Source organism: Myxocyprinus asiaticus, chromosome 26 (genome assembly GCF_019703515.2).
Source record: "Myxocyprinus asiaticus isolate MX2 ecotype Aquarium Trade chromosome 26, UBuf_Myxa_2, whole genome shotgun sequence".
Lineage (NCBI taxonomy): Eukaryota > Metazoa > Chordata > Actinopteri > Cypriniformes > Catostomidae > Myxocyprinus > Myxocyprinus asiaticus.
Window position 1 is genome coordinate 9,383,465 of NC_059369.1, and position 12,835 is coordinate 9,396,299.

A 12,835-nucleotide genomic window follows, 5' to 3' on the forward strand; every position below is an offset into this window, starting at 1 on the left:
CATCTCTTAAGCTACAAAATTAAACTATCTGACACCATACTGGACAAAATCAATGAAGCCCCGTTCACACCGCCAGTGACAAGCGAGAGGATCTCATTCATTTTTAATGAGAGCAGAGCGACTTCCTGTGACACGAGCGATAGACACCGTTGGCGACAAAAAGTGGCCGTGGCGAATGACATGACAAAGATGAGAAAAGTTTGACTTTAAGGGCAACATTTGGGAGCAACTACCAATGGGAGAGAAGGCAGTGCAGTTCACGTCATCTGTCTTCTTTCACATACTGGTGTCGAGTGCAAGCAAGACAGAGAAGTTATAGTTAAAAAGTCGCTGGCGGTGTGAATGAGGCTTAACAGAGCGAGTTGTGATGGGCCAGTAAAGGTCCTGATTCAACACGAAAAAATAAAACGACCCCTCACCTTGTTGACCTCCACATTGTCACCCTCTTTCAGCTTGATGGGGTCGATCTCACAGGTTTTATTTGATTCAAAGATCTGTGAAAACAGAATTACAAAAACAACCCAATTTAAACAGCATCAGTAGCCCAGTCTACAGTATATTTGTGACTTACAACTGAAATAAATCTGAGCCACAGATCTGCATGTGTCTTTACACATGTCCAGTCAGCATCAAGAAAAACAAAAATGTAAAAGAAATCTTGTATGACCTCATTAAGAACAGGTTTGAGGGTGACAGTCAAGTAACTTCGGCCCACAATCTTCATCATATCATCAATGCAGCGAGTGGCCAGAGAATTCCCTCTGAATATGGTGTTGGCCTCTCTGCACAGACAAACACAGGATATTTTAACGTTCTAAATCCCTAACTATGAGCAATGCCATTAATAGCTTTATTTAAAAACAAGATAAATGTGTGTGTGAAACTGAACTGTGTGTTCTCTAGCTCCAGTGCGGCTACAGCGGTGAGGAAGGGCAGCAGTCTGTTGTGATGGAGCAGCAATCTGACCACAGGAAGCAAAGCTTCATACCCCACACTCTCCCTGCAAACATCTCCCAGAACATGAGCTGCAGACGCTGAGATCGGCTAGACACAGTCAACAAGGAACCAAAAGAACAAAGACAGAAATTAACAATAAAGAACGACACATTGAGCATGACTCCCGTCCATAAGGCTTATAGCGAGATGTCAGCGTGTGTATTCTCCAGGCATGAGGGGGGCGCTGTGGTACCTTGACATCTGGGGATTTGAGCATTAGGTTGCGGAGGGCAGTGTAGCATGCCGAGGGAAGAACGTTGTCCTCTGTGTACGTTACATTCAGTCGTAGAGAACCAAGATCATCAGGCTTAGGCTTCGTACCGTTTCCTTTAGGCTGCAATAAGTACCTATGAAACAGAAAGCATAGAAAGATTTCTCTTTAAATTATTATATATTTTTTACAGTCCCATGTAGCTTAATCATTCGATATACTGCATTGTTAAATATTCTAGTTGACTGAATATAGGGTTATATATATCGAATATTCACAATATGTTCGCAATAACTTTGCTGCTGATATAAAATTAAGCAATATAAGGAATATTGCCATGATTTTAATGAGCTTTTTATTTGGCCATTAAGTTTCCTAAAGTCTGCGTCCTTAGACAAGTTTCACAATCCTCTGCTGTCTCAGGCTTTTCTGAGCATTAAGACAGAAGTTTTAATGGCATCCAATTTACACTTCTGTAGCACAAATGCCGTAAGGGTTGGTAAGTTTCCGTGAATCCGTTGAAATTGTCCATTTTAATGAATTAATTCCCAACTCTGTTTCAAAGACTTCATTCAGAAATGTTCAAGGATGTGCAAGTGTGGCATTTTTTTATATAGAAAATGTTTAAGTAAAATTATATGTAGGTAAGTATTGCTATATTTACCTGCATATATAAATGTATTGTAGTATCATAAACAATGAGGTAGTAATATAATTCATGTAGATAAATATAAAAATATTTAATTACATATACATTTGTGCTCAAAAGTTTGCATACCCTGGCAGAAATTGTGAAATTTTGGCATTGCTTTTGAAAATATGACTGATCTTTTATTTAAGGATAGTGATCATATGAAGTCATTTATTATCACATAGTTGTTTGGCTCCTTTTTAAATCATAATGATAACAGAAATCACCCAAATGTCCCTGATCAAAAGTTTACATACCCTTGAATGTTTGGCCTTGTTACAGACACACATGGTGACACACACAGGTTTAAATGGCAATTAAAGGTTAATTTCCCACACCTGTGGCTTTTAAAATTGCAATTAGTGTCTGTGTATAAATAGTCAATGAGTTTGTTAGCCCTCACGTGGATGCACTGAGCAGGCTAGATACTGAGCAAGAAAAGAACTGTCAAAAGACCTGCGTAACAAGGTAAAGGAACTTTATAAGGATGGAAAAGGATATAAAAAGATATCCAAAGCCTTGAAAATGCCAGTCAGTACTGTTCAATCACTTATAAAGAAGTGGAAAATTCAGGGATCTCTTGATACCATGCCAAGGTCAGGTAGACCAAGAAAGATTTCAGCCACAACTGCCAGAAGAATTGTTTGGGATACAAAGTATAACCCATTGCTAACCTCAGGAGAAATACAGGCTGCTCTGGAAAAAGATGGTGTGGTTGTTTCAAGGACCACAATACGAAGATACTTGAACAAAAATGAGCTGCATGGTCGAGTTGCCAGAAAGAAGCCTTTACTGTGCCAATGCCATAAAAAAGCCCGGTTACAATATGTCCGACAACACCTTGACATGCCTCACAGCTTCTGGCACACTGTAATTTGGAGTGACGAGACCAAAATAGCACTTTATGGTCACAACCATAAGTGCTATGTTTTGAGAGGGGTCAACAAGGCCTATAGTGAAAAGAATACCATCCCCACTGTGAAGCATGGTGGTGGCTCACTGATGTTTTGGGGGTGTGTGAGCTCTAAAGGCATGGGGAATCTTGTGAAAATTGATGGCAAGATGAATGCAGCATGTTATCAGAAAATACTGGCAGACAATTTGCATTCATCTGCACGAAAGCTGCGCATGGGACGCTCTTGGACTTTCCAGCACGACAATGACCCTAAGCACAAGGCCAAGTTGACCCTCCTGTGGTTACAGCAGAAAAAGGTGAAGGTTCTGGAGTGGCCATCACAGTCTCCTGACCTTAATATCATCGAGCCACTCTGGGGAGATCTCAAACTTGCGGTTCATGCAAGAAGACCAAAGACTTTGCATGACCTGGAGGCATTTTGCCAAGACAAATGGGCAGCTATACCACCTGTAAGAATTTGGGGCCTCATAGACCACTATTACAAAAGACTGCATGCTGTCATTGATGCTAAAGGGGGCAATACACATTATTAAGAACTAAGGGTATGCAGACTTTTTTTCTTTGTTGCCATGTTTTGTTTTATGATTGTGCCATTCTGTTATAACCTACAGTTGAATATGAATCCCATAAGAAATAAAAGAAATGTGTTTTGCCAGCTCACTCATGTTTTCTTTAAAAATGGTACATATATTACCAATTCTCCAAGGGTATGCAAACTTTTGAGCACAACTGTACACTGGCGGCCAAAAGTTTGGAATAATGTACAGATTTTGCTCTTATAGAAAGAAATTGGTACTTTTATTCACCAAAGGGGTTAAGATCCATAACACTCTTTTCCAATTATCTGTTGTCCAATGTCTGTGTTTCTTTGCCCACTCTAACCTTTTCTTTTTGTTTTTCTGTTTCAAAAGTGGCTTTTTCTTTGCAATTCTTCCCATAAGGCCTGCACCCCTGAGTCTTCTCTTTACTGCTGTACATGAAACTGGTGTTGAGTGGGTAGAATTCAATGAAGCTGTCAGCTGAGGACATGTGAGGTGGCTATTTCTCAAACTAGTGTCTCTGATGTACTTATCCTCTTGTTTAGTTGTACATCTGGCCTTCCACATCTCTTTCTGTCCTTGTTAAAGCCAGTTGTCCTTTGTCTTTGAAGGCTGTAGTGTACACCTTTGTATGAAATCTTCAGTGTTTTTTTTGGCAATTTCAAGCATTGTATAGCCTTCATTCCTCAAAATAATGATTGACTGACGAGTTTCTAGAGAAAGCTGTTTCTTTTTTTGCCATATTTGACCTAATATTGACATTAAGACATGCATACTGTGGCAACTCAAAAACAAACACAAAGACAATGTTAAGCTTCAATAATGAACCAAATATCTTTCAAATGTGTTTGATATAATTGCAAGTAATTTTCTAGTACCAAATTAGCAATTTAGCATGATTACTCAAGGATAAGGTGTTGGAGTGATGGCTGCTGGAAATGGGGCCTGTCTAAATTTGATCAAAAATGACTTTTTTCAAATAGTGATTGTGCTGTTTTTACATCAATAATGTCCTGACTATACTTTGTGATCAATTGAATGACACTTTGGTGAATTAATGTACCAATTTCCTTCCAAAACAGCAAAATCTGTACATTATTCCAAATTTTGGCCACCAGTGTATTTTTATCTTCACATATTTGAAAAAAATACCATGCTGAGACACTGATTAAACTTCAGTAGCAAAAATGGCATTAGAGTTGGTAAGTTTCTGTGAATTATTTGAAATTGTCAATTTTAATTAATTAATTCCTAACGGTTTCAAAGACTTGTAGCGTCAGTTGAAGTCAGAAGTTTACATACACTTAGGTGTCATTAAAACTCTGTTTTTAACCACTCCACAGATTTAATTTTAGCAAACTATAATTTTGGCAAGTCGTTTAGGACATCGACTTTGTGCATGACATGAGTAATTTTTCCAACAACTGTTTACAAACAGATTGTTTCACTTTTAACTGACTATATCACAGTTCCAGTGGGTCAGAAGTTTACATACACTAAGTTAAGGTGTACCTGTGGATGTATTTTAAGGCCAACCTTCAAACTCTGTGCCTCTTTGCTTGATATCATGGGAAAATCAAAAGAAAATTTTAAGCAACATCTCAAGACATCAGCCAGGAAGTTAAAGCTCGGTCACAAATGGGTCTTCCTTTCTTTCTTTCTTTCCTTTTTAATGCCATGCCAGCTTCTATGGCTATATTCATGGTGAGAGCCAGTTTAGTTATTCAAGAGTAAAACTAAAAAAGGTGTTTAAGAAAAACCTTAAAACTAAATTTGGATTTACTTGGTTAAAAACCTTTTCAAAAGTGTCAACAGAATAATACAGGTTTCACAAGTGTGTAGAAGTTTTACGGTCAAGTAAGACATGTTTAATGGATAGTGGGTTCTGACAGGATGGGCACTTTGGTGAATTTTCTCCAGATAGTAAAAATTGGTGTGTGAGCCTTGCATGTCCTATCTGGCATCAAGTGTAAGTGACTTTATCCCAACGATTATTAAAAGGGAATATGTGTCTTGTCCCAACGACAGGATTTATTTCCCGTAATTTGTTGTTTAAACACTGATCCCATTCCGACTGCCATTTGTTTTTAGTGTATACGTTTAATGTTGGTTTTAGGTCTGTGAACGGAATAGAGCATTTTACTGGTTCAGTAGATAGTGCTTCTTTGGAAGCTATATCTGCTTGTTCATTACCAGAGATTCCTGAGTGGCCAGGTACCCAGCAGAAAATAATACTAAAATTCTTTGATTCCAGAGAAGACAATTTGTTTAAAATCTTCACGATTGTTGGGTGATCGGTTTTGGAATCAGTTATCATTAAAAAGGATTTCTGTGGAACAGTCTCAATGAACTTCAGTGCTAGTAATAAAGAATTTGCCTCTGCAGTAAAAACTGAACTTTGGTCAGGGATGCGTATGCATTGACACAGTTGACTTGTTGCAAAGGCTGCTGCCACTTGATTTCCAGATTTGGATCCATCTGTGTATATTGGGATATGTTGTGGGAACACTGCTCTTATATCCAGGAATTGTTGGTAATACTCAATCGGATAAGTTTTTAATTTTTGGTTTCTCGTTAAATCCAGATGGATTTTGGGCTTTTTGAGATCCCATGGGGGGATTTCGCAAAAATGTGTCTGCTCCAGAATGTTTAAATCCACTTTCAGATTCTCCAGATGGGTTTTTATATGTAGGCCAAATGGACGAATGTGACTTGGTTTTCTTTCATATAGTATTGAATGTTGAGTTGAGAAAACTGCTGGATAGGCTGGATTTTCTTTGTTTTCAGTTTGGTTGCATATTGTAGGGACAGCTTTAGGCGTCTAATTTCCAAGGAAGGTTCATTGGCTTCCACATTAAAAACTCTGAAATGGTGATATTCTGTATGCTCCTAAGGCCAGTCGAATACCTTGGTGATGAACAGTATCTACAGGTGCATCTCAATAAATTAGAATGTCGTGGAAAAGTTCATTTATTTCAGTAATTCAACTCAAATTGTGAAACTCGTGTATTAAATAAATTCTATGGACACAGACTGGAGTAGTTTAAGTCTTTGGTTCTTTTAATTGTGATGATTTTGGCTCACATTTAACAAAAACCCACCAATTCACTATCTCAAAAAATTAGAATATGGTGACATGCCAATCAGCTAATCAACTCAAAACACCTGCAAAGGTTTCCTGAGCCTTCAAAATGGTCTTTCAGTTTGGTTCACTAGGCTACACAATCATGGGGAAGACTGCTGATCTGACAGTTGTCCAGAAGACAATCATTGACACCCTTCACAAGGAGGGTAAGCCACAAACATTCATTGCCAAAGAAGCTGGCTGTTCACAGAGTGCTGTATCCAAGCATGTAAACAGAAAGCTGAGTGGAAGGAAAAAGTGTGGAAGAAAAAGATGCACAACCAACTGAGAGAACCGCAGCCTTATGATTGTCAAGCAAAATCGATTCAAGAATTTGGGTGAACTTCACAAGGAATGGACTGAGGCTGGGGTCAAGGCATCAAGAGCCACCACACACAGACATGTCAAGGAATTTGGCTACAGTTGACGTATTCCTCTTGTTAAGCCACTCCTGAACCACAGACAACGTCAGAGGCGTCTTACCTGGGCTAAGGAGAAGAAGAACTGGACTGTTGCCCAGTGTTCCAAAGTCCTCTTTCCAGATGAGAGCAAGTTTTGTATTTAATTTGGAAACCAAGGTCCTAGAGTCTGGAGGAAGGGTGGAGAAGCTCATAGCCCAAGTTGCTTGAAGTCCAGTGTTAAGTTTCCACAGTCTGTGATGATTTGGGGTGCAATGTCATCTGCTGGTGTTGGTCCATTGTGTTTTTTGAAAACCAAAGTCACTGCACCCGTTTACCAAGAAATTTTGGAGCACTTCATTTTTGTGCTTCCTTCTGCTGACCAGCTTTTTAAAGATGCTGATTTCATTTTCCAGCAGGATTTGGCACCTGCCCACACTGCCAAAAAGCACCAAAAGTTGGTTAAATGACCATGGTGTTGGTGTGCTTGACTGGCCAGCAAACTCACCAGACCTGAACCCCATAGAGAATCTATGGGGTATTGTCAAGAGGAAAATGAGAAACAAGAGACCAAAAAATGCAGATGAGCTGAAGGCCACTGTCAAAGAAATCTGGGCTTCCATACCACCTCAGCAATGCCACAAACTGATCACCTCCATACCACGCCGAATTGAGGCAGTAATTAAAGCAAAAGGAGCCCCTACCAAGTACTGAGTACATATATAGTAAATGAACATACTTTCCAGAAGGCCAACAATTCACTAAAAATATTTTTTTTTATTGGTCTTATGATGTATTCTAATTTTTTGAGATAGTGAATTGGTGGGTTTTTGTTAAATGTGAGCCAGAATCATCACAATTAAAAGAACCAAAGACTTAAACTACTTCAGTCTGTGTGCATTGAATTTATTTAATACACGAGTTTCACAATTTGAATTGAATTACTGAAATAAATGAACTTTTCCACGACATTCTAATTTATTGAGATGCACCTGTAGAAGTTGTATATATGATCTCCTGGCTGATCCATAAATTATGCTTCCATAGTCCAGCTTTGAGCGAATCAAGGTTCTGTACAGATTCATAAGAGTTGAACTGCCTGCTCCCCCAAATGGTTCTTCCAAATGGACAATGACCCCAAGCATACCTCCAAAGTTGTTGCAAAATGGCTTAAGGATAACAAAGTCAAGGTATTGGAGTGGCCATCACAAAGCTCTGACCTCAATCCGATAGAAAATTTGTAGGCAGAACTGAAAAAGCATGTGCGAGCAAAGAGGCCTACAAACCTGACTCAGTTACACCAGTTCTGTCTGGAGGAATGGGCCAAAATTCCAGCAACTTATTGTGAGAAGCTTGTGGAAGGCTACCCAAAACATTTGACCCAAGTTAAACAATTTAAAGGCAATGCTACCAAATACTAACAAAGTGTATGTAAACTTCTGACCCACTGGGAATGTGATGAAAGAAATAAAAGCTGAAATAAATCATTCTCTCTACTATTATTCTGACATTTCACATTCTTAAAATGAAGTAGTGATCCTAACTGACCTAAGACAGGGAATGTTTTCTACGATTAAATGTCTGGAATTGTGAAAAACTGAGTTTAAATGTATTTGGCTGAGGTGTATATAAACTTAAGACTTCAACTGTATATAATATTAATATAATATTGCTATATTACCTACATATATTATATTACTATTTTATTTTTATATATTTATTGTTATATAAAATGTATAAAACTATTTTGTTATTAAATTGGTACATATTAATGAAAATTATTAAATATTGTTCTACCTTGTGTTGATTTAGTGAAAAACACTGTGGAAAATAATAACTTAATTTCTACTGTGTTTTGTTATTGAACATTCTGAATCTACTTGACAAAAATGGCTGTTCAGCTGAAATTACTGTTCCTCAGATTGAAAAGAAAAATAATTATTTTAAATATACATATTGAATATCACCAAAAGTTTTTTTTTTTTTTTTACCCATCTTATCCAGTCCCAATTTAAAACCTATATTATTTCCTGTTGGTGTGTTTTGTTCATTTGTATATACCTTTCTGACACATTCACCATTTTAGCCTGTGTGTATTTTGCATTACTCGCACTACAAAGTACAGCAATTAGTGTGGCAAGACTGTCTGCAAGTGTCAGCAACTGTGTGTGTGCTGGTTTTATGCTAGGTTCATGCAAAAGCTCACCCACGCAGTAAACTCACTGCCCTTATTCAAAACATGCAGATCAGTATCTACAAGTTCCCTCTCAATCTCTCTCTTATACACACACACACACACACACACACAAATGCACACACATTCAATGTTTACACAACACTACTGGCAGAACGCTGTGATCCACAGTCTGAGGACACAAGGGAAGCGGGCAACGGAAGCGATCCACCCAAAACACACACACCTACACACACCAAGGTTATTGTTGATAACTAAAACTATTACGAAGACAAAAACTAGAAATACAAAATAAAAACTGCTATTTGTAAAAGAACAGAAAATTAACTGAAACATAGTGCACTACGATACGAAATCTAAACGGAATTACAGAGAAAATGACTTTATCATTAGAGCTGTCAATTGATTAAAACTTTTCATCAAAATAATTACGATACTACAAATAATTAATCAAATGAATCAGATGTATAGGCTTATAATCAATTAACATAAGCCCATCACTAGCTTACATTCCACATCAATCCATTCTGCAAAACGAGTTTGCCAATCAGTCCGAGGTACAGTTTGAGGGCAGTTTACAAAGGACACATTCTGGTATGTCTTCTGTGATGTTTTAATATTGGTGTATGTAAAAGTAGTTCAACTTTTAAAACATGTCTTAAGACCCCTGGGTTCTATTCCATTCTGCTGCACTGTCTTTGAATGCAATAATGCATCCTGTGTGATCAGCTCTACCTGCTCTAAATAAGTGTGGTTTGGCACAATTAATTGTGCTATTGACTGTCATAGTTAATTGTGTATATTGACTGTCGCTTTAGTGTGATTAATTATATATTTAACCAGTGAGACGCTTCTAAAGCATCTATCTTATCTATTTACATCGACCGACAATTCAAAATGGCACAGATAAGAACACGTCCTGTGAAAACAAAAAATATTGATAAACTTGACTGCAAAATGCATTGATGGTGAGTGTAGACCAGTGATAGGCTTATGAATTATTAAGAATAAAACTTCTAAAGGCATTTTTGTTTAATCAATGGGCAGATAAGGGCAAAGGAGAGCTGGGATTGGCTGTTATCTTCCTTCCTCATCTGTTCATCATTGTACCTCACTCAGACAGATCAGCATATAACAGCACTGCATGAAGTGTGCATGTACAACTCTTTTGCTTGTGCTGCAGGATACGCCCCTGTGTGTGTCTGTGTATGTGTTCTTACCATGCTCTGTGCGAATGGTCGTTTCTCAGGACTTTCACAGATACTCTGGTCTCTCCGAGGAACACGTCCTGTGCCAAGTTACCATTATTCCACAGCTCTACCCTGCAGGAGAGTGTACAAGAGAGTAAGCATTATCTCTTATTAATTGATTGTACTTTTACACACACACACGTTTACTTAGCTTTCTAAATATACAGTATGTATATACAGTATGTAAATGTATATAAGTACTTATATATGTATTGTTTTTATATATAAAGCTAATTACAATTACTATAGACTAAACCCTACCCCTAAAGAAAATACAGTATATATCATAACAGTATTTAAAAAAACTGTAAAACAGAATACCACCAGCACACACACTCTTTGTTTGGTTTCAACATATTCAAACCCCCATATGAATCATACACTTCAACTTCTTCCATTTTCAGTAAAAATGAATCTGAAATTCAGCACGCAGAGCACAAATGCTGTTGCGTCGAAGTGGGTTAGACATTTTTTTCTTCATTATTCGACAAAGCTCCCGGTGAAGCAGCTTTTTGTCACATCAAACATGCACACAATTAAAATCTTTGCATCGTCTTTGAATAGATCAAGTAAAACCAGCAACACACCAAACCCATGCACACACACATTAGTGTTATTATCTATCTGTGCCGTCTGGTGGTCTCACCTACTCTTTCCTGCCAGCTTCTGCAGAGGGCTATATGGGGCAATTCAGAGTGACATATTACGTGTCAAATCATATCAGAGCCACATTCATAAAAACATTCATGACGGAACATACAGTCATCCAATCAAATAAACACTCATCCCTGATTACTATAATTCACAATTAGTAAATATGTGCAGTGATTTGCAATTTTAAAAAGATGTCAGCGTTCAAAAAACTAAAAAAGAACAAAAAAATTCATAACACTAAAAAAAACGGGGGCCTGGGTAGCTCAGCAATTAAAGACGCTGGCTACCACACCTGGAGTTGAAAGTTCGAATCCAGCGCGTGCTGAGTGACTCTAGTCAGGCTTCCTAAGCAACCAATTGGCCCGGTTGCTAGGGTGGGTAGAGACACGTTGGGTTAACCTCCTCGTGGTCACTATAATGTGGTTCTCGCTCTCGATGGGGCACATGGTGAGTTGTGCGTGGATGCCGCGGAGAATAGCGCGAAGCCTCCACACGCGCTAGGTCTCCGCGGTAACACGCTCAACAAGCCACGTGGTATGATGCGTGGATTGATGGTCTCAGACATGGAGGCAACTGAGATTCGTCCTCCGCCACCCAGATTGAGGCGAGTCACTACGCCACCACGAGGACTTAGAGCGCATTGGGAAATGGGCATTCCAAATTGGGGAGAAAAGGGGAGAAAATCCCCCCCAAAAAACAAAGGTCTGCATCCTGCCAGCAGCAAAGATTAAACAATGACAATATAAAACACAAAATAAAACATTTATGAACCCAGACAGGAGAAGCAAAGATTAAACAATGACAATATAATAAACAAAACAAAAAAATTAAACATAACAAGAAAAGACAGAAGATGAGAACTCACTTAATCTCTAGTTTCTCTATGTCCTCCTCTTCTACCTGAAACTGGGACTTCCCCTTGAAACTGCTTGACCTTGTGACCTGAAACTTTGAAATGTATGGATAATGGTATGGATGCATAACTTAACTCTGACATGAGAAAATATTAATGATAAAATGATCCTTACTAAGTCAGATGTTTCAGTTGTTTAAAATTGTTTCAACACAATTTAAGCTAACAAAATCAATATTCATTGAAAGGAGTCATATCATGAGGAATCAAATGGTCCTCAATCGTTTGACACAAAAAGAGTTCATTAAACTATGAAAACATACTATAACTTTCAGAACTTATAGCATCTTCCTCAGTCTAAACAGACTGAAACTAAGCTGCAAAAACAGCAGGTTCTGAAATCCTTGGCTGTCTAATGTCAGAAATCCAAAACTCTAACACATGACCCCTACACTTACATATCATCGACACATTTTTGGTGCTCAGAAACTTAGCCTGCCCAGTCACAGTGCGGTAATAAGGTAACTGGAAGTAGGATAGATCCTATTAAAGGCCCCAGCACACTTACGGCGAAATTCTTCTTTGTTCTTTACTCAGAGACAAAAAGAAGTTTGAAACATCCAAGCAACGACATACTGTTTGCGAACATTCAGACACCCACCACACCGCTGGGGAAAGCATTTAGAGGAACATTTAAATGAGTGTAGTAAGAATCACCCTGGCACCAATAGAAATGAATTGGGCATCACACAAAACACCAAAGTATGTGGTGATTTTTGATCATACTTCACTTAAGGTGTAAGTGTGTGTGACTATTAAAATCAGATGGCCCCTTCCTCCATCCACAGGGCACCAGCTAAGGAGTTTCACCTTAACAATAAAATAATGATCCAAATGGACCATTCAATAATTAAAGATATGTAAATTTGTGGGGCCTGGGTAGCTCAGCGAGTAAAGACACTGACTACCACCCCTGGAGTCGCAAGTTTGAATCCAGGGTGTGCTGAGT

General features: G+C 38.3%; 1 protein-coding gene across 8 annotated transcripts in view; it reads right to left on the minus strand.

The window, feature by feature from the left end:
* LOC127416747 (ras GTPase-activating protein 2-like) overlaps positions 1–12,835 on the minus strand; it is a 98,963-nt gene that overhangs the window by 54,716 nt on the left and 31,412 nt on the right. For 5 of the 8 annotated variants that reach the window (XM_051656278.1, XM_051656279.1, XM_051656280.1 and 2 more), the window contains exons 8-13: positions 11,839–11,921; positions 10,290–10,391; positions 1,190–1,343; positions 890–1,044; positions 668–782; positions 420–494 (exon numbers count right to left, since the gene is read on the minus strand). In XM_051656278.1, the coding sequence (XP_051512238.1) occupies positions 420–494; positions 668–782; positions 890–1,044; positions 1,190–1,343; positions 10,290–10,391; positions 11,839–11,921 (684 nt within the window). The remainder of the gene's footprint in view (positions 1–419; positions 495–667; positions 783–889; positions 1,045–1,189; positions 1,344–10,289; positions 10,392–11,838; positions 11,922–12,835) is intronic. The other 3 variants (XM_051656283.1, XM_051656282.1, XM_051656276.1) reach the window with 1 other exon arrangement.